Here is a 22544-nt window from a genome sequence, read left to right as displayed (position 1 = left end):
CAAGCTCCTGCTCTCATGTCTTCTCCACATAATGGACTGGACTGGACCCAGGAACCAAGAGAAACCTTCCTGAAGCTGTTTTCATCAGGTATTTGTCATAGCAACTAAGTAACTAGTGTAGATTATTCTATTTCCCTCTCATGTGGGTGCAGACTGAAGCACAGCCCCCTGGAGGGAAGACACAACCTCCACAGAATCTTCTAAGGTGGGCCTTTCCCAAGTGAGCCCACTGTTCATGGAGACTGGCCCACCTTCAGGAGGAAGCCGGGAAAAGGGTACAGGATGCTCAGCCAACAGCAGCAGCACATTTTATTGCAACCAGAATCCCCTGGTCATGTGAGGAAGGGATAGAAGAGGGCACAGGGCAGGAGATGACATGCTTTATGGATGCCATGCTCCTAGACCAGAACAGTGGGAAGCATACCCAACGATGCTGATATGGAGGGTACAGAGTCTTCCCCACAAGGGACCTGAGGGAAAGGGGTCAATCGGCAGTGAAGGTCAAATGACCAAAGAGACTCAGGACTCTCTAGGGCAAGGTCTGCATGGGTCCCTTGTGGATGTTGTTAGATGAAAACAAAGATACACTCTGTCCATTGGGAGAAGAGAAAACAAAGGCTCAAAATGACAGTCACTGGCCAGCACCCATAGGTGTGGCCTGGGATCCTGACTCTTAGGTCAGGGCCATTGTCCATAGATGTCTCCAGCCATCACCACAGCCTGGGGGACCTGCCTGGTCAGCCAAGGGTCCTATGTGGGGATCTGCACAGGGCCTAGGTCCTGATCCATAATCTGGAGGACATCATCCAGGATAGAGGGCCCCAGGTCCACATGCAGGGACAGCAGGGAGCTGGCATGGGACAGGAAGGGCTCCTCGGCCTCTGGCTCAGGGCTCATCCCATTGTGGGGTGAGCCAGCCTCTGGAATCCTCCAAGTGTCCGAATTTTCTGCCTCCTGTGGGGAAGACTTTGGAGAAGGTTGTGGTGACTCAAGGTGCAAGCGAGGAGGCTTAGGTGGAGCCTGGGCTGTGGGCAGAGTGAGGGCCTGGGGGCCACCAATTACAGGAAGGGAGATGGCATTTTTGAGCAGAGGTGACAGCCCAGCAGGGAGCTCTCGTCCACACACTGTGGCAGTACGTGTAAATGGGAAGGGAAGGTCGAAGCTGCCATCCTCCTCAGCCTCTTCCACAGCTGTTCCCGGAAGGAGATGGAACTTGCCCTGCAGGAAGGATATGTCCCCGAACATGTCATCGCCACCACCGCTGCCAATGTGAATTGTGTGACGGAAGTCCCCAAGTGGCGGGCTGATCATGTCTGAGGACAGCAGGTCCCGAAGCTTCTCTTTCTTGCCTTTTCGGCTGCCACGTTTCAAATAGATGGGGACCTTGGTGGACATGGTGACTTCAGCACACAGTCCTGGATGCTCAGTCCTCAGTACCCTCTCAACACCCTCTGCCCACAACAGGCTCCAGATGGCCAATGTCCACTCTTGCAAAAACAAACCAAAAACTAGGAGGTGAGATGTGATCAAAGTTGGACCAAGGTATCAGAAAAGGTTAAAGGCCAACAAAGATAGGATAGTGAATACACTCCACTTTCTTCCCAAATGGATGAAAATGCTTTTGCAGAACTGGAGGCAGAAAGGTGAGACCTCCTCAGCAGCGATGTGTTCTGCTCTTGTTCCAAGATTCTCTTTGTCCAGAGATGGGAAGCTGAAAGGAAGAACCACATAAATCAGGAAGAGGAAGACAACAAAGCAACTGTTAAGTTGAAGTGAGGTATGTATATACCAATAAGGTAGAGGGCACAGATAAGAGGATCAGGAGTTCAAGACCAGCCTAGGCTACATAGGACCCTGCCTCAAAATACACAAGAAGAAGAGTTGGGGATATAGCTCAGTTACAGTGATTGCCTAATGTGCAGGAAGCCCAGGCTTAGCCCCGGTACTATATAAACACATGCATGGTGTTCTCAGCACTTGCAAGGTAGAGGCAAGGAGATCAAGAGCACCAGGTCATCCTTGACTACGTCCCAACTTCTGGCTGTGAAGCTGAGGGTATACAGGGATCTGTCTGAAGGGATGGAGAAAACTAAATGAGCAGAAAGGGGCAGGTGAGATGGCTCAGTGGGGAAAACACTTGCTGGTAAAGCCTGGGGACCTGAGTCTGAGCTGCAGAACCCACAGTGGGAGAGAGCTGAGTTCCGGGAGTTATTCTCGGACCTCCTCATGCAGGCCGTGACATGTGCCCACACTCACAAACACACAATAATAATAAAAATAACTTTTAAAAAATGCCAACTCTCCTGTGGGGCCTGGTGTATTACGCCTTTAATCCTAGCACAAGGAAGGCAGAGGCACATGGACCTTTGAGTTTGAGGTCAGCCTGGTCTATGTAGTACAACTTTATCTTAAAAAAAAAAAAAAAGCCAGGCCTTGAGTGCTTTTAATCCCAGCACTCAGGAGGCCGAGCCAGGATCATCTCTGTGAGTTCAAGGCCAGCCTGGTCTAAACAGCAAGAGTTCCAGGACATTCAGGGTTACACAAACAAGCACTGTCTCAGGAAGAAAAAGGCAGCTCTCCTGAGGTTTGTTTTGTTTTTTTCCATTTCTACTTTCCCTGTATCAGCGCTCTCTTTAGGGGACACCCCATAAAAAGAACTTATCTTCATAGGGCCATGGTGTCTTACAGAATAATGCCAGGCCTCCCAATCCTGTTCTGGTTTTGGGGGGTTTTTTTGTTTGTTGTTTTTTTAAAAACAGCCTTTCACTCTGTAGCCCCGTTTGATTTAGAGCTCACTGTGATCTGTAACAGAAAGACATCCACCTGCCTTTGCCTCTCAAATGCTGCAATTAAAATGTAAGCCCCTATACCCCTCCTCAAGTCTCTTTTGAGGGGAAGCTGAGGCCCAGAATCTGAATGGTAGATTCTACAGACACCTATCCCTGGTCCCTCGCTCTGTTTATTGCTCCTGCCGGGGATTCCCTCACATCCCTGACCTCCACCAGCCACACTCTGCCACACGGGAAGTGCTTCACTGTGTGGGAGTCTCACCATTGCTCTTGATTCCCTACTCAGCTGAGGGTGGGGAGTTTGGAAACTGCCTCTCCTGCCTGGTCCCAGTCCATCACTTCCCATTTGGAGGTTTCCCTTTCCTCCTCCCTCAGGTAAGGTCCTTAGCAGTGAGGCTGAGTCTAATGGAATCTGCCTGGATCTCCTTCCAGTCCCAGCGCTGAGAGATGAAGTAGGGTGTACTAATAATTTTTGGGTGGTTGGCATTCTGCTGAGAGTTTTGCAAACACATTATTACAACCCTCCTGTGATCCCCATCTAACATTAAATGGGCTGCCGCATAGCTCCTGGCAGAGCCCATGACTAGCTAGAGAAGAGAGATGAGACAAATGAGAAGCATCAGCTACATTTTGGGTTCCCACAGGAAAATATGGTCGAAAGAAAGAATGCCATTACCTCTTTTTTTTTTTTTTTTTTTTTTTTTAGATTTATATGTTTTGCCTGCAAGTATATAAGTGTACCACATGCATAGCTGATTCCCACAGGTCAGAAGAAGGCACTGCATGCCCTGGAACTAGAGATTACAGATGGTTGGGAGCCACCATGTGGTTGCTGGGGACCCAACCTCTGCAAAAGCAACAAGTGTTTTTAACCACTGAGCCATCTCTCCACCCTGAGCGGGTGCCATGTATTAAAAGTATTAACTATCAACATGCCTACCATCTACCTCCATATATGCCAGCCTGGATAAGGTCCTTTCTATCTTTTGTTTGTTTTGTTGAGACAGGGTCTCTCTGTGTAGCCCTAGCTGTTCTGGAACTCACTCTGTAGACCAGGCTGGCCTTGAACTCAGAAGTCTCCTGTCTCTGCCTCCCTTTCATTTTTGTAACCTTTATTTTTATTTTATGGGTGTTCTGTCTACATGTGTGTCTGTATACTCTGTGTGTTGAACGTCCTGGGACTGGAGTTATAGATAGGTGTGAACTGCCGTTTGGGTGCTGAGAATTGAACCCAGATCCATCTTAGCCCCCGACCATCTCTCCAGCCCCATAGGATCCTATCTTCTCCTGAGAAATGAGAAAGAACCAGGAAGGTTGCCCTGTGGGTTGAAAGAGAGAAGGTGTATGGTCACTGAGTTGGAAGAAAAGTTGTCCCCAGTAGCTGAGTGATCTGCTACACTTTGCCCCATTGCTATAATAAAGTACACATGTATAGTTCATGTGTGAATGGTTGCAGTGCTATCATTTCAGATTGACTTTTCCTCTATTGTTTAGACCTTATTGGGGGACTGAGACTCACTAGGTAGTTTTTGATTGGCTTAGATCTCAGAGATTTTTATCTGTATCCCCCTCCTGAATGTTGGGATTAAAGGTGTGCGGCACCATACCCAGACTAATGATAACAATAGTAATAATAATAATAATAATAAGGCAATGGGGTGCACTGAATAATATGGCTTTGTGGTTAAGAGCATGTACTGTTCTTCCAGGGGACTTGGGTTCAGTTCCCAGCCCCCACATGGCAACTCCTGACAACCATCTGCAACTCCAGTTCCATGGCATCTGATGCCACAGGTGTGGAGACTCATACACACTTACACACATAAATAAAATTAGAAATCTTTGTTTGTTTGGTTTTTTTTGTTGTTGTGTTTTGAGACAGAGTTCCTCTGTGTAGCCCTGGCTGTCCTGGAACTCACTCTGTAGACCAGGCTGACCTCAAACTCAGAGATCTACCTGCTTCTGCCTCCCTAGTGCTGGGGTCAAAGGCATGCACAGCCAACAATGCCAGGCTTGAGAAATCTTTTTTAAAAAGAATGTATAATGTAGATTGTCCTGAAGCTGTTTGTATTTTAATGTTAATTCCACTTCCCCAAGAAGGGCTGCCTAGTCACAGGACTCCAAATGAACCTTCCCATTTTAATTAGTAAATAAAGGAAAGCCAGTGACTGGGCCGGACAAGGGAGGTGGAGAGGTCTGAGAGGTGTGAGATCAGAGGACAGAGGGTGAAGGTCATGGGAACATGGAGTTTCCCAAGGACCAGCTGGACCCAGGCGATATTAATTGGCGTTAAATAGCTATGAACATTAAGGAGTTTACAGGTCTAATATCTCATATAGAAGAGCAGTTTGTATCTTTGTCTATTTGATGTAATCTTGTTGGATAGAGAGTTGAACGTATAAACCTGTATGAAAAACTGTAGAGTTGTGTTTATGTGGGATTTTGGGGTAGAGAAAACACCCTGGGGACAAAGGCAGAGAACAGGCAGTGGAAAACCGCCAGGGAAGGGAGTTGTGCAGACGAGTTGGGCCGCGGCGGCTCAGTATCAGGGTTGGGGCTGAGCAGTGAGACCTCAGGGCTGGTAAAGAGACAAGCATTTTTTTATTTTTTACTATTTCCTGCAACAGTGTGATGCCTCGCAAATGTGTCATCCTTGCACAGGGTCACACTGTCCATCTCTGCATTGTCTGATTTAGTGTGTGTGCTGCTACAGCGTGGTGTGCTCAGAGTCTTATATAAAGGCAGTTTTCTTTTTTGAGATGCTGTCTAAAAACACAAAACAAGGGGTTGGGGATTTAGCTCAGTGGTAGAGCGCTTGCCTAGCAAGCTCGAGGCCCTGGGTTCGGTCCTCAGCTCTGAAAAAAAAAAAAAAAAAAAAAAAAAGACAAAATAACAAAAAGACCAAAAAAAAACAAGGTAACTGGCACACACAACCTTTAAAAAAAAAAAAAAAAAACACAAAACAAAATAAATACGAATACAAATCAAACACACACAAGCGAAACAACAACAAAAACAAAGCAAAACCCAAGAAACAGAGCTACACCCCAGCCACTGGTTTCTTAATAAGTATTAAGTATTTATGTAGTCAGGAAAAAACAAAACTATTTTTAAGGTGGAAAAAAATGCACTGTGAATGGGTGTCATGCTGACTTAACAAAGAAGGACGTGGAGCGGGTATACCCTCCAGTTCCTTGGAAGGGGTTGGCTTATGGAGGGCTTGACTGGTCCCCTCAAGCTCACTTAAGTCTACATGAAGAATCCTGTACAAAAGGCAAAAAAAAAACCTTGTCCGGCTCACTTAGCAGCTAGGGGCAGGACCAGGACTGCCAGAGGAGCCCATCCTCTTCCACACCTGAGCATCTACCATTTCCTCTGCCTAGGCTAAGGGCGAACAGGAAGAGCAGGAAGGAGGCGGCAGGATGCAGGGCAGGGCAGAGTCCTGTCTTCATCCCAGCACAGGACCTGCTCAGGAAACCCTGCCCCAAGGCCAGACATTCCAGGGTCATGCCAAGCCATGGAAGCCGAACACTTCTAACCCCCAGAGCACCTACAGCCAACAGGAAACAAAGGAATGACTTTCTAGTAGTGGATTCTACCAACTAGAAGCTGTCTAGAGAAACTATCTGAAGATACACCCTAAGTCTTAGAATTTTGTGACCACCACACCAAGTGTGAAGCCTGCTGACAATATCTAATCTGTTCACTTTGCTGGTGTGAGCACTGGGTGGCTTCTCCTTCCTTTCCACTGAGGGAAAGCGGCAATGCCTGGTGGGATCCTCAGAGAGCCTGAGCCAGGTCCTTCCCTACCCTCACTCCATCACACTAGATCTCCAGGACAGCTTGGGTGTTTCCACAGCAAACTGGGCGTCCCTGACAGCTGTCCCACTCTGAGCCAGATGTTCCCACCCAAATCCAGATGTGAGAACAGAGGCTAAAGGGAAGGGTGGGGCCTGTATCAACCACCCAGGAGAAAGCTGGGAAGAACAACCAGCAACTCTAAATAGAAGATCTGGCCACCGCAGGACCAGGGCTTTAGCCTGCCATGGAGTTCCTTACATGTTAACTCTATAAGGCATGTTATGGTGGGTGCCACTTCTGTCTTGGATAGCCACTGGGGTGGAACCACAGAGATATTAAGGAACTTTACCAAGGTCACCAAACTAACAAGGGAAAAGCTCTGGTACAAAGACTAGTCCATGTGGCACCAAGGCAAGGGACCATACCCAGGGTGATAGGAATGGGGAACAGGAAAGAAGCTATCAAGTCTCCAGGCATCATCCACATAGTCATATCTCTTGGCTGCCAGTTCCCAGCTTGCAATGGTGCAGCACTAAAAGGAGCTCTGAGTAGGGCAAGGCTGCAATGGGAGGCATAGATGAAAGCCATCCTAGTTCTATGGGTTGCCCTGGACAGCAACCGTGGGCCTCCCTCAGAGAAAAATGACTTCCTAGAGGCAAATCACCGTCACCTCTGGTCATGGAGAATATTTAGCCCCTGCTCATTCTGGATGTTCATAAAAAATCCCCCTCCCTACATAGACACTCCAAAACTAATGGGCTTCCGAACGCACCACTCTTAAAAAAAAAAAATACAGGTTCTTACAGTGTAGATCAGGCTGGCCTCAAATTCAGAGATCTGCCTTCTTCAGCCTCCCAAGTGCTGGGATTAAAAACTGTACCACATGGTGACGATGCGTTTGAGAGACAGAGGCAGGCAGATCTCTGTGTGTTTAAGGCCAGCTTGGTTTGTATAGTGAGTTCCAGGACAGTGAGACCTTGTTAAACATTTAAGTCTCAAAAAAAAAAAAAAAAAAAAAAAAAGGAAAGAAAAGAAAAAAAGAAAGTAAAAGAAAGTGTGCCACCATGCCCAGTTCTCGGTGTGGCTTTTGCCCCTTCTCTAAAGGCTTACTGAAAAGTTTTATGGTTTTGGCTTTTCAAGACAAGATTTCTCTGTGTAGCCCTGGTTGTCCTGGAATTCACTCTATAGAACAGGCAAGTTTAACTTGGAGATCTGTCTACTTCTAAAAATTAAAAACAAAACAAAAAATGCCTCTAAAAATAAAAAAGGAAAAAAACTAAACATTTTTATTTATTCTTATTTGTGAGTATATCATGTGTGTGTATGTGTGCGTGTGCACCCTCTCGAGTGTGTACGTAATACGGAATGTGTGTGGAAGTCAGAGGAATATTTTGTGAAGTCCATCTTTAAGTGTTCATCTCCAAGTTCACTCAGCAAGAGGCTTCTGCTGAGACACCGTGCCGGCCCTAGGGGAAGGGTGTGAAATCTAATTCCTTATGGGACTCTGTGACCTTGGGCAAGGAACTTTTCCTCTTTGGGACTGGACTCACCTTCTCATCTTTAAAATAAACTAACCTATTGCCATACTGGAAACAAGAGGCCTCTGCACAATAGATGAATCCATAGTCAGTGTCAAAGGACTTTCAGCAAATATCTGCAGGGCTTTCCTCAAGCACTTTGGCTCTCTTTCTCAGATAGTGGTTTCAACAAGAACAACAGCAACAAAAACCCAAACCCTTCTCCCTCCCATACTTGAGTCCCCCTCCAACCAGCCCTGACAGGGACAGCTTAGAATTTTGTTCTCCTGCAGCCATCTCTCTGTAGTACAAAGTCGCTAGGTGGCGCGCGCGCCCCTGCTATAACACTGCGTTCTAGGGTCCCACCGAGCTTACCCGCTCCAGGCAAACGCCCACCGAGGAACTGCGTGCTCCAGTACCCGAGGTGGATCGCCCATAGGGCCTTTTTATCGGGGTTGTACAATCGGATCACGGTGAGGGTAGAATTGCAATTATCGGGGACCTTGTCCGAGACTCGGTTATCTGGAAGGGGCCTTGCCTGAGCTTCTCGGCCTGGGCGAAGTCTCAAGGTCTGCTTGGCGCACTGCCAGACTTCGGACGTGCAGGCCCCCGCCCTCCCGCGAGTGCCGCTGCTCAACCCTGGCTCGTGTTCCCGTGCAGACCCCTCCAGGTCCCTACTCAAGCGCTGCCCAGCATGGCCCAGATCCATTTCAGTAACACTGCAGCTAAAGATAGGACACCTCACCATCCGCTAAAAATACGGCCTCCAGCCCAGGCGGGGACATGGGCCGAAGAGAGGATGTTCCCTAGTCCCCGGTCTCCGGCTGACATAGACATGTAGCTAGGACTGCAAGCCTGACAGCGCAGCGCCTTGAGCTCTGCGGGAGGTCATGGGTAGGGAGCAGGGACCCAGACCCCAGGTAATGGACCTGATCTGGGCCAGAACAGAGCACCGCCTGCCTAGCACTCTCCAGGGAGCCAGGGGAGGCCTGCAAAACCCTAGTAAGAACTCACCTTGAGGAGCGCGGGCCAAGCTGCAGAGCTGTGCGGCCAGGATAGAGGACCACGGAGGGCCTGGGAACTTACAGTGCAGACCTTGGGCCTAAGCCACGCCCCCAGTACCAGGAGCCAATCCCGGGCCGCTCTTCTCAAACTCCCGCCCCACACATGCCCGCCCACCGCGGCACCGCCCAGGTTCTCCTTTCTGCAGAGGCTCAGAGCGGGATTCCAAGAGTCCAGAGACAGCCTCCGACCGTTGAGGGCGATCGCCAAGGGGTAACAAGGGTGGATATACACGAGGACGCCAGCTGTTCGTGTTGGAATAAAAACTTTAGGCTGGAAGCACTGAGCCAACAAAGGCCGGAAGAAAGAATTCTTGAGAAATCTCTGAGCATCCTTGGAAGGAAAGACTGAGACCCGGGAGGCACCCGCACTGTGACTCTACAAGAATGAATTGGGCTTTGAAAGCGCCTTACAAACTTAGCGTTTTGAAGAGTTTACCCTAACCTAGGAGAGAGACTGATTAAGAGTTCTAGAAAGATTCAGGGTCGGGAGACGCAGAGAGAAATAGAGACAGAGACACAGACTGAACTTGCCTAAGTCTGCTGTCGTGCTAGGTGGTTTCTGAGGTGGGTGGTTTAGGACAGGATTAGAAACAGTTATTGAAGGTCAGGTCCTAAAGTTGTTGAGATAAACCGAGGGAAACTTCTCATTGCTCTGTTTTGTGAGTTAAATTGTTGAGTGTTCGTGGTTAGGGAAGCTGAAGGGTCAGGACCCAAGAAATTCGAGGTTCCAGGCACAGACTGATACCCTTTCAGGTGGATAAGTGCTAAGAGGAGTGAGGTGAAAGAAGAGGTGAACACTTTTGGGAGGAGAGAAATCAGAAAGTTTGGCTTGCAGATAGCAGATGTGGAAAGGGGTGTGTGTATAGAAGGGAGGAATGCTGGGGTTGGGGAGTATGTCAGGCAAGCCAGAAAGGGGGTGGGGAGAGTGGGAAGGACTGAGACATGCTGCCCTAAAGATGACCATCTTCGGGGCCAGGCAGTACAGCTCGGAGCAGCTCAGTGAGTTCCCTGTATGTCAATTCTTCTGTTTAATCCCCAGTCACACGTGCACAAACACAGTCACATACTCTTACACTCACACACATGCACCACTAGATCAAGAGCTCCACGTGTTAACCTCTGGGACTGTTTTGTTATGTGGGGAAAGAGAATTTCAATGACTAGGAATTCTGATTGATGGAACTCCTGGGCTCAGGAGGTTCTCAACCCCCCAAAGAGCTGGGACTATAGATGTGAGCCACACGCCCTGCTCAGCTGACTCTAACATAGAGATTATCCCAGGCTAGGCATGTACCTAATTCATAGAGCACGAATGGAGCACCCGTGATGCCTTGGGTTCTGTTGGCAGCACTGATCTGTAAACAGCGTGTGATGGCGTATGTCTGTAATCCCAGAAGGTGGAGGCAGGAGGATCAGGAGTTCAAAACTATTCTCCTTGGCTGTATAGTAAACTCAAGCCCTAAACTAAAAGAAGACCATTATACGTGAAGACTCATTATATAAGGGTGCTTGCAGCCAAGCTTTGCAACCTCAGTTTCATTTCTGGGGCCTACATGGTGGAAGAGGGAAACGACCAATGTTTAAAAGTTGTTCTCTGATCTCCATGTACTCCGTGGCACACGCGTGCTCCCCACCTCCACAAAGGTCAGTGTCTCTTAGTTTTTGAGGCAGGTCTCTCTACATAGCCTTGGCTGACCCGGAGCTCACTATGTAGCCTTGCCTGGCCTTGAACTCACAAAGATCAACCTACCTTTGCTTTCGGTGTAAATTTTTTCCCCTAAGGAAGAAAAGGAATAAAGATTGTCCTGAATGGGTCAAACTTAATTAGAAGGACCCTTAAAAATAAACCAGCAAGAGAATGAGAGAAGTAGCAGCAGCCGCCTAGCGGTGCCTGTGACCCAAGGCTAGAGAGCTGGGGAGGCAGAGGCATGGCAGCTCCTTCCAGTGTGAGTTCCAGGCTAGGCAGGGCTACAACATAATGAGACCCTGTGTCAGAAGAAGGGGAGAGGGGCACCGTGAAAGGGTTTGGCTCACTCTCTGAGTGCTGGGATTCCAGACAAGCACCATCGCGGGCTCTTCACTCCTGCTCCATAAGCTCTGTAAACTAAACACGTTATCCCCAAGCCTCATGGCCTGCGTTTGAGCCGCAGAACCCACATGGCGGGAGGAAAGAACCCATTCCTACAGGCTTTCCGCCAACCTGTACACATACCAGTAAGTAAGTCAGATCCGTAAAGTGAAAGGAAGGGCAAGCCAGAGAGATACCATAGTGCTGTTCTTAGAGGTGAAAGAAGGGCTTGAGGGCCGAGAACCTCTGATCCTTCCAACAGATTCTTCCTCGGAGCTTCCAGAATGAACAGCCATGCTAACACCTTCAGCTTAGCCTCACTGACCTTCCTTCTGACCTACATTACATGCTAATGAATTTCTGTGGTTCTGTTGTTGTTTTAAGTTATGTTCGTATGTCTGCCTCTGTGGGAATGTGTGCAGGTAGCCTCTGAGGGCACCTGGAAGACCTTATTCCAGGCGGGTGTGAACTTCTTGACACTGGGTTCTGGGAGCCATGCGTGGCTGTTTGGCATGAGTAGCACTTTAAGCAGTGAGCCATCTCTCCAGCCCACTGCGCTGTATTAAGCTGCTAAACTTGTGTTAATTTGTTCCATTATCATTGGAAAATGAAATAAAGGAAGCTGAGAATTTAATCTTTTTCTGCCTTTTTTTTTTTTTTTTTTTTGAGAAAGTGTCTTACTACGTAGTCCTGACTGACTTGGACCTCTGCATAGACCAGGCTGGCCTCAAACTCACAGAGGTCCACCTGCCTCTGCCTTCCTGTGTGCCAGTGGAAGATTGGAAGTGCCACAGGATGCATATCAGTGCTGGCCTGCTGGCTTAGAAAAAAACTAAGGACAGTCCAGGGCCACACTGTGGTAAGGGTGGAGGTAAACTGTGACTATGTCCCCGGAAGAGATACGTTGGGAATTTACTCCATAGCAACCGTGTTGGGAGATGGGGCCTGGTGGGGGCTGTTGAGGTCAGAGGGCTCTAAACCTTTTTTTTTTTAAAAAAGGTTTATTTATTTATTTATTATAAGTACTCTATAGCTGTCTTCAGACACACCAGAAGAGGAAATAAGATCTAATTACAGATGGTTGCTAGGATTTGAAATCAGGACCTCTGGAAGATCAGTCAGTGCTCTCAACCACTGAGCCATCTCTCCAGCCCTGGCTCTAAGCCTTCTTAGTTCCAAGTATGAAGGGTTGGGGGGTGAAAGCCCACTTTCTCTCTCTCCCCCCACCTACCCAGTCTCCCTTCTGTCTTCTGCCACGGGATGAAACCATATGAGGACCTTCACCAGATGCCAGCTGGTATCCAGATGTTCTCAGACTCCAGCCTCTGGGATCAGAACTGGCAACAAAACAGGAAGTTATAACAGTGGAAGGTTGGGGGATCATAAGCTCTTCTCCAAGGCCTAGGGCTTCGTCCGTAGCAAGCAGCTTGGGGCAGCTCAGGGCTTTTTGCTCGGGGCAGTCTCTGTAGAGGGTGGATGGTGGGGCGGGGCTGGAGAGGGCATGTAGGGAGCTGCAGAGCACTCTGGGAATGGTTTTCGGTCACCTTGGATGAGAAAAGCTTTTGCTCAGAGCTGTCCTTGGCTTGGATGGCTCCTTGGCTCTTGCAGTTATCCTGAGCAAGATAATGACATGGTTTGCACCCAGAACGGCCCTGGGTTCTGTCCTGTGCAAGTGTTTGAGAGGACACTTAGCTTTTCCTCCACTTATGCACAGGCTAGAAACTCAGAGCCTCTGAGGAGAGTCCCGGTGGGCGGGATCACGCATACACGGGATTGTACAGACATACCTGACATTGCCATTTGGTGTCTCACAGTTAATCATTTATAGAATGGAATTTTTAGTTGGGGCACTGTGGTATGTGCCTTTAGTCCCAGCCCTCAAAACGCTGAGACAGGAGGATTGCCATAATTTCTAGACCAACTTGGGCTACATATTGAGTTCCAGGCTAGCCTACAGAGCAACACCCTGTGTCAAACCGAAAGAAAAAGAAAATAAGATTTTCAGTTACTAACCTAGCTTTTTATACAGCCTCTCTCCACTCACCCCAGGCTCTATGTAAAGACCTAAGTGTATGTAGGGGTGGAGCTGGACTAGCTTAACTCTTTGGGGACAGCTCCCAGCCTAGACCCTGTGTTCAGGTTGGACATCTCAGTTGGGATATGATGTGAGGGTTCTGGGGGCATCACTGTGGCTGAGGAGTAGGACCCAGAAGGCGCAGAGAAAAGCAGTGCAATCCATGATGGATCCGAGAGAGGAGGGAATTCAGCTTCATTCTCAGCCCTTAGCCTCCCTGCCCCAGGACGGGCCCACTAAGGTCCAGCCCTATGCTTCCTCCCCACGGAGATGACCACACACACTGACTCAGTCCTTCCTTCCCCTCCCTGCCACTTCTTCCTGGAAATTGCCCTCTTCCCAGACCCTGACCTCTGCGGGGCCCTAGAGGATACAATCAGAAGTCCCTCCCCCAAGGGTAGACCGAGTGAAGAGACTAAGTGGAGTCTGGCTACTCCGAGCTGGGCTGGAGCCAGCTGTCCACATCTTGGAAGTACAGGGCCCTGAGAAGTAGACAGGATGCCAGGACAGTCATCTTGGGGGCATCCAGGGAAGACACTGGGGAGGGGTAATGAAGGTCTCTCAAGAGGTGTGTGTGAGCACCCCTTCTGGGTCACAGGGCTTCTGGGAATGGTGAAGGAGCTGTGTGCACCCCTGGGGAGCCTCTGATGTCCCAGCCCAGCATGGCCTGCAGTGCCTGTGGCCTGAGCCCACCCCAGGCTGGGCTGGATTTTTTTTTCCTTGTTTTGTGTTTCCTTCCTCCCTGGGATTCCTGCCAGGCCCTGCCCTTCCCTCCTCCCTTTTCATTCCCTTTCAGAGAACTTGAAATCCAAGGCTGAGGTTCCACATGAGCTGTCACCCATGGAGTCACCCTAGATTGTGGCCTCTGCCCTGGAGCCTTCCTTGGGAATTGAGTGGTAGGGCCTTCTTGGGGGACTTTCCTTTAGGTTTGAGTTTTGGCCTCTAGCGCATTACCATGGGGTTTTCCAAAGTGGTGACAGTCCTGTCCGAGTAGGGACAAGCACAAGCACTTCCTCCTAGAAGCCTTGGGAGTGTCTTGGCCCCATGGCTGCCATTGGTAATAAATGAAAGGGTCATCAGGGGCTGCCTTCAGGACTTCCCAGGCCTAGGACATCCTAGGTACCTCATCATTATTAGAAACAACCTTCCAATCAGTTTTTACTCCCAGCCCTCCCACCTCCCTCTGAGTGGTGGTGTTGCAGATGTGTGCCAACAGGCATCCTAAAAGGAAGGCTTTTTGGTTTGTTTTTTGAGGCAGGGTCTCTCTTCATAGCCCTGGCTGCCCTGCAACACACTGTATAGACCAAGCTAGCTTCTAACTCACAGAGAGCTGCCTGCCTCTGTCTCTAGAGCACTGATAAAAGCATGAGCCATTATGCCTGGTCGAAAAACCATTTTTGCATGTGATCTTTAGCTCAGGACCTGATGGACTAGAAAAGACACAGTGGCCAAGCTAGGCCCAACCTCTGGAACAGCTGACATAAATATCAATTCAAAACCAGTTTGGATGTGACATCATGTAGTCCCCAGGACAGCATCAAGCTCTGAATCACCGCCAGGAAGATTTAGTCAGTGGCTGGGAATTAAAAGAACAAAAGAGGGGCCCCCGAAATAATGGCTTAGTGAAAACAGGTGTGTTTGCTGCAAAGCCTAGCAACCTGGGTTCAATACCTTGGACCCACCATAGAGGATGGTGAAAGAAAAGAACTTTCAAAAGTTATCCTCTGACCTCCACACGTGTACCATACACACACACACACACACACACACACACACTACAAAAAAAGAATCGCAGAGATAAATTTGTTGCCCGGGATAGAAAAACAAAAAAGAGGGTTAGCAGGAGAAAGGGGAAGCCTGGAGAGATTAAGATCAAGAGGACCTGGCACATATAGAGTGTGACCATAGATGACACATGACATACAATAGAGCGAGGTGCAGAGAAGACAGAAAGGGGTGCACTGGTTACTTTTTTCAGCTTGATACAACTCAGAATTACCTGGGAAGCATCAAATCAGGAATCTCTCAGATTGGCCTATAACTATGCCAGAAACTGTTGTGACTATTGATTGGGTGTCACCATCCTTCAGCAGGTATGGTCTGGGCTGTAGAGAAATCTAGCTGGCTATAGTCCTAACTTTCTGGTCTCCAGTGTGAGTGACCCCACACTCCAATCTCTAAATGGCTGAGGTTTGTAGTTGGCTAGTCTGAGCCATGGTGATAGTTCACAGGTGGGAATGGGTAAGAGTAAACATGAACTTTGGAAATCCTGGGACTGTGAGGGATGCGGGTGCCTAGTTCTGTGGCTGCAAGAGAAGGGCCTGCGGGAGAATGAGAGCAACTTGGGAGAAGCAGAGGCACTTCCTCACTTCCTGTGTAGGTGCACACCTATAATCCTATGCTCAGGAAGTGCAGGAAGGAAGATCTGGACCTCAAGGCCAGGCTCAGCCTTGGCGTGAGTTCAAGGTTAACTTAGACTACTCAAAACTTGTTTTACCTTCCCTCCAAATAAAGAATACAGAGCCAGGAAAATTAGTCTATGAGATTGATATGTGCCTGGTCCCAGACATACCCATGGCATCTTCGTTATATTAGATAATAAATTCCAGTGTTTGCTTTGTGTTTGGTTTCTGTCACTTGCCACTGATAAGGCTCATTACTGAGTAACTAAAGACCAGAGAGCCTTGACATTTGCTGAATGTATTGGGAATGACAATAGGTGTCCTACAGGGGTATGCTACAATTAGAATTTTCTCCTTCTTCTTCATTATCCTCCTCTTCCTCCTCTTCCCCCCTCCTCCTCTTTTTCCTCCCCCCCCCCTTTCCTCCTCTCCTCCTCTTCTTCCTCTTCCCCTCCCCTCCTTATTGGTTTTTCCAGACAGGGTTTCTGTGTGTAGCCTTGACTGTCCTAGAACTCATTCTATAGACCAGGCTGGCCTCAAACTCAAAGAAATGCAACTGACCCTACCTCCCAAATGCTGAGATTAAAAGGTGTGTGCCACCACCACCAAGCATTCTTTTTGTTATTTAGAGACAGGGTTTCACTCTGTAGTTCTGCCTGCTCTCAAACTCACTGCGCTGGCTGGTCTTATGTCAACTTGACACAAGCTAGAGTTAGTTGAAAGGAGGGGACCTCAATTGGAAAAATGCCTCCATAAGATCCAGCTGTAGGGAATTTTCTTAGTGATTGATGGGGGACCCCATTGTGGAGCCACCCCTGGGCTGGGATGGTGGTCCTGGGTTCTATAAGAAAGCAGGCTGAGCAAGCCATGGGGAGCAAGCCAGTAAGCAGCACTCCTCCATATCCTCTGCATTAGTTCCTGCTTCCAGACTCCGGTTATGTTTCCGTTCTTGTCCTGACTTCTTTCGATGATATGTAAGTGTAAGTCAAATAGAATCTCTCCTCTCCAGCTTGCTTTTTGGTCATGGTGTGTCATTACCACTGCAATAGAAACCCTAACTAAGTAAGACAGACACTCACCATGTAGACTGGCTTTGAACTTGTGTTTAACTCTCTGACTGTTTCCTGAATGCTGGAATTGCAGGCTGCATTCCCATGCCCAATCCAGATTCCTGTTTCTTTCTTTCTTTTTTTCTTTTTTTTCTAACAAGGTATCTTTTCCTGTGGCCCAAAACTCAATCACATCAAGAGTCAGTTTCCCAGTCACCCCTGACCTCCAAGCACCCACTTCTCCCAGAAATGATGGCATAATCAGCTTCTACAGATACTCCCAGAACTGTAAATAAACGAGATCCCTCTCGGGCTGGAGTGATGGCTCAGAGGTTAAGAGCACTGACTGCTCTTCCTGAGACCAATTCCCAGCAACCACATGGTGGCTGACAGCCATCTGTAATGGGATCTGATGCCCTCTTCTGGCACATCTGAAGACAGCTCGTGTGTTCATATACATAAAACAAACAAACAAACAAAATGAATCCCCTCTCATCTTTTTTTTTTTTTTTTACCCAAATACAAAATATTTTGACAAGTTGAACCCCCAAATCCTGCAGGGACTAATGGAAGTCCTAGGGAAGGCACTGAGAGGACAGATGACTCTAAAGGGGGTGGAGAAAGCCATCTCTTAAGAGGCCTCTGCTGTTTTCTGTTGGCAATATATTTTGTAGACTGCTTGCTGTGGTTTGGATATACACCATCTCCTGAATACACCCATGATGAATTTTAATTCTAGCCAGGCAGGGTGGTGTGAGGATGTGATCCCAGCACTCTCTTCAAACTGAGACAACAGTGAACAAGACTGTCCTTGTTCTTGGAGATCAAGAGTGAATAACACAAGGAACACACTCTGGAGCACTTCAGGGATACAGTGCCAAGAAAGTTGTGACTATGTTTGTTGTTAGAGGCAAGGATAAGATGAGGCTGAAGAGGACAGTCCTCAGCATCTGCAATCATAACGGTGGCTCATAATGGCCTGTAACTCTAGCTCCAGTGGGTTCTGATACCTCTGGCCTCCTAAGGTACCCAAACTCACATGCACATAGTCCCCCACACACGCAAATGAACAATAATAAAGATAAATAGCTAAATAAAAAGAGCTGGTGAGATGGCTCAGCAGGTAAAGGCACTTGCCTATAAATCTGATGCTCTGACCTCAGTCCCCAGAAGCAACATGACAGAAGGAGAAATCGAACTCTCTGACCTCCATATGCATGCTGTGGTACGCATGCTCCATCCAAATAAATAAATAAATGTAAAAAACCCCAGAAGGTTGGTGATGTAGCTCAGCTGGGGAAATGACATGCCCATATAATCCCAGCACTCAGGAGGTAGGAGGAGCAGGAGTTCAAGGCCAGTCTCAGCTATATATTTAGTTTGAACAGGATATGGAGATAACCCCAAACCCTGTGAAATATATCCCTAGGGGCAACTTCTGTTATCAGAAAAGTTCTAGGGGGCCTCAGGCAAGCATGGGAAAAGCAGGCTTTAGGAGAAATCTGCTTGGAGTCAGGACTGACCTTCCTGTCCATCTCTGCTTATCTGAGAGGTCGCCTCTGGCTGTCTGGAGAGTGGTTGGAATAGGGTCAGTGCAATAAGTGGGCCAGAGGGCAGCTCCCTTCCCCAGTACTGTTCCTGCCGGGTGGAAAAGCTTCCTGTGAAGAGTCAAGGGCTGGGGACTGACAGCTCCTGCTGCTGGCTCTCCCATCATGTCTGTGCTCCTGTTGTGTGTGGGAACAGCCTTGGAGGCTCTAAGCATCATCAGGAATGTGGAGTGGGCAGTGGAGACAGGACTGGCTGGGCTGTCAGAGAGAAGTGTCCAGGAACCAGGGTCAGTGGGGTCATGGGCAGCAGCTGTCCTTGAGACCTCTGAGGAGCCCCTGCACCAGGGCAGCTGCAGGCCTTCAGCTGTCAGGCAGGCTCTGGGCTGGGAGGAGCCTGGGGCTGGAGGAGGGTGGGGCTGAGAATGTGGAGCTGGCGCTGGTTCAGTCTGGTCTGAGGACAGGCTACTCTATGACCCTAGGCATTTCCAGGGCATCCCACAGGGAGCAGAACAGTTGAGGGTATGTGAGAGGTGACCAGTTGCCTGAACACAGCTGATCGAGCCCATCTTGAATGTCTGTCCTCTTGGACATCTTTGGAGGTTTCCCAGTCAGAACCTTGCTCCAGACCCTCACCATGCCCATCTGATCCTGACCCTTGCCCTGTGACTCTTGGGTTCAAATGTTGTTCAATGCTTTCTTTATGGCTGAATTTATAGTATGACCCCCTCCCCCAACCTCTGCCAGCCTCTCAAAGCTGAGTTTTGACCAGTAACCACATCGCAGTTCCTAGCGTGCCCATGTGCCTCCCTTTCTCTCCTCTCAAGCACAGGGCTGGGCTGGTTGCCAAGACTCAAGTCGTCTTCATGGGTTGGCTGAGTGTATTGGTGTCTGACAGATGGGTTGAGACAAATTCATGGGTCACATCCCAGCCCCCTGGCCTCCACTGTTCTAGAACCTCAAACCCCTTACAGTTTTATACATTTAAGCAAACCCACAGGTCCTTAGAAGGTCCTTTTCAATTTTGAAATCAGTGTGTAGCTGAGGCTGGTCCCATCTCCTTTGTTTTTGTTTTGTTTTTCAATACAGGGTTTGTGTAGCCCTGGCTGTGCTAGTACTCATTCTGTGGACTAGGTTGGCCTCAAACTCAAAGAGATCCACCTGCTTCCACCTCTAGTGCTGGGGTAAAGGGCTTGCACCACTATTGCCTGGGGCCCCAAACTCTTGATCTTCCTCTATGTAGGATTACAGAGTAAGCTACCATGCCGCTGTACCTTGTTAGTCCAGTGGTTTAGTTTTTTTGTTTGTTTTTCAAGACAGGGTTTCTCTGTGTAACAGCCCTTCCAAGACTCACTTTGTAGACCACCTGCCTGAATGCTAGGCTTAAAGGCATGCACCACCACACCTACACCTGGCCCAGTGGGTTAGTTTTAAAACTATAAAGTTGTTATTTGGGACATATAACAAACTTCAATTTTTCAATTTTTAATCTCATGTGCGTTGGTATTTTGCTTGCATGTGTCTGTATGAGGGTATTGGAACTGGAGTTATAGACAGTTGTAAACTGCCATGTGATTGCTGGGAACTGAACCCAGGACCTATGGAAGAGAAGGCAATCCTCTTAACCTCTGAGCCTTCTCTCCAGCCACAATTTTGTTTTTTTTTTTTTTTTAATGTTTATTTTATGTGTATGTGCTGGATTTGTATATTCATCATGTGCGGTTCCAGCTTGAGATACAGAGCAAGGATTTGTCTCAAGAAAACTAAAACCAAACAACCAACCAGCCAAAGAAGAAATAAAGAACCAGAGGGCTGGAGGGATGGCTCAGGGTTAAGGCGGTGACTCCTAGCACCCACATGGCAGCTCACAGTCATCTGTAAGTCCAGGAGATCGGATCATTCTGACTTCTGCAGATTCCTGCACCTACACACAATGCACATAAGCACTCAGGTACACACACATCAGACAAATACTCTCAAAACTTTAAACGTTGAAGTTTGCAGGTGGATCTCTGTGAGTTCAGGATAGCCAGGGCTCCACTCAGAAATCCTGTCTTGAAAACAAAACAAAGACAGAAACCAGCCAAAAAACCCCACCATTCCTAGTCAAGACCTCTCTGGCAGGTTTAGTAGTTCTGGACTGGTGGGAGGAGCTGATGTGTATGTACAGAACTGTCACAAGGTTCGGCCAGGCCCAGGTCAGCAAGGTGAGGGAAGCGAGTGGGGCCAAGGAAAGGAAACCACACCCGGGGTGACTCCAGAAAGCAGGGCAGATGGAAGGATCTAAGGACCAGTGTCCTGGCATGGGCCCAGCCCTCCCACCCTTGGGTGCCCCTCGTGGCTCCAATTCCGTAGCTTTGCTTCTGGCAGTCAACTGAGTTCCCATGAACAGGAACTGTGAGGGATTTGTTCCTCAGCAGCTCTGCCCTCCCAGAGAAGGGGCTTGACCCCTAAAGGGCAGAGGGCAGCAGTTTCCCTCTGCCAGTGAAGAAAGTGCCTCGGTAGGAAGCAAAGCCATCAATTCTCCCTGAGATCGTGTCAAGGGTTCTCCCAGATCATTTCCAGCCCCATTTGACTTGTATCCAGGCAACAGTCCGGAGCCTCCATTCATGCCTAGTGACAGAGTCCTTGCGTTTCCCCTAGACTCACTACAGCCCCTCCCACTGCCACATCTCCATCTCTTCCTAAGCCTCCAAATCTTTGGAGAGTCTGGACTCTGTCCTTTGTGAGGCAGCAGCAGGACATCACTATTCCCCACAAACCGTCAGAAGCAACACAGCAATCTAAGTGTCCCCAGAAGAGCCTCAGGGACTCCCATGATAAGGGCTAAGTGGGAGGGCAGCAGGGTGGGGATAAACAGGCTGGAGCTTGTTTATCATGGCCTGGTGGTTTAATCTTCCCAGGCTATTCCAAAGGCAAGGGAGGGGCAGGCTGAGTGGAGAGCTCACGTTTGGCTTGGTTAAAACACAAGGCTCATGTGCCATGCATGCATCCCATTTCTGAGGTTGACAAGTCACCCTGTAGTGTGGACCATTAAATGCTTCCTGTTTAGAAGTCAGAGAACAAGGGTTATTGGCTCCTCAATTCAAGGCTTGTTTCTAAGTCTTTCCTTGAAGGCTTTTCTTTCTTTCTTTTTCTATTTTGAGACAGAGACTTTCTATATAGCTATGTTGACCAGGATGGCCTCAAACTCTGTCATCTGCTTGCATCTGTCTTCCTTATGCTGGGATTAAAGAGATACAGCATTGTCTTAGGGTTTCCATTGCTGATGAAACACCATGACCAAAGAGCACGTTGAGGAGGAAAGGGTTTATTTGGCATATACTTCCATATTGATGTTCATCATTGGAGAAAGGAAGGAGATTGAATAGGAATTCAAACAGGGCAGGAACCTGGAGGCAAGAACTGTCGCAGAGGCCATGGAAGGGTGCTGCTTAGCGTCTTGCTGCCTATGGCTTCCTCAGTCTGCTTTCTTATGGAATCCAGGACCACCAGCCCAGGGATGGCAATACCCATAATGGGCTGGGTCATCTCCCATCAATCACTAATTAAGAGAATATGTCTTACCTACAGCCATATTTTATGGAGGCATCTTCTCAATTGTGGTTCCCTTCTTTCAGACGATACTAATTTGTGTCAAGTTGACACAAGACCAGCCAGCGCAGCCACCATGCCCAGCCTAACACTTTCACAAAAAGTGAAAGGAAGCAGTTCTCATGGTGGGCAACCTGTTCCTTGATGCCTCCTCCCATCATATGTGAGAAGCACAGGCTAGCTCTGTAAGGTCTATTAGTCAAGGCTACTTCTCCAACTCTCTAGGGCCTGGGTTTTTCCTATGAGGCAGGACAAGCTGCTTATATGGGGCAGAAATCTGTGCCAAACTTAATTCTGCAGTCTATTCCCAGATGCCAGAACATATGGACACGGTTTGTCCCAGGAACCCCGATCTTACCTGAGAGCTCTAGGCCACAGGCAAGTCCAAGCTACTGCTGAGTCTGGCAGAGACTGACCAGAGACCACAGCGTGCAATGTGAGACATGGTATATGAGACGGCACAGGGAGAGCCAGGCAGGCTGCCAGCTGCTTGCTCTGCAGCCCAGTTTCCTCCTCAGCAACTGTAGCCTGGGGACTTTGGGAGGATGCAGGGTAAGGCTGGGAGAGTTCCAAAGGGCTGGACCAAAGCTCTGCCTTCTCTGGACAGAGGTCAAATAGACAACATTCCTATGACACTACTCA

General features: G+C 48.5%; 1 protein-coding gene across 1 annotated transcript; it reads right to left on the bottom strand.

Moving 5' to 3' along the window:
- Window positions 1-346: 346 nt before the first annotated feature.
- On the bottom strand, window positions 347-9214 carry CDC42EP2 (CDC42 effector protein 2). Its single transcript, XM_080913521.1, has 2 exons — window positions 9122-9214; window positions 347-1711 (listed from the first exon to the last, which is right to left on the bottom strand). Exon 2 carries the CDS (start codon window positions 1393-1395, stop codon window positions 751-753), a length of 645 nt encoding a protein of 214 aa, XP_080769647.1. The 5' UTR covers window positions 1396-1711; window positions 9122-9214; the 3' UTR covers window positions 347-750.
- Between the last annotated feature and the right edge of the window lie 13330 nt (window positions 9215-22544).

This window comes from Micromys minutus (genome assembly GCF_963924665.1).
Source record: "Micromys minutus genome assembly, chromosome: 2".
NCBI classification, from domain to species: domain Eukaryota; kingdom Metazoa; phylum Chordata; class Mammalia; order Rodentia; family Muridae; genus Micromys; species Micromys minutus.
Note: the sequence above shows the minus strand (reverse complement) of the source record. Positions and strands in the feature narration are given on the sequence as shown.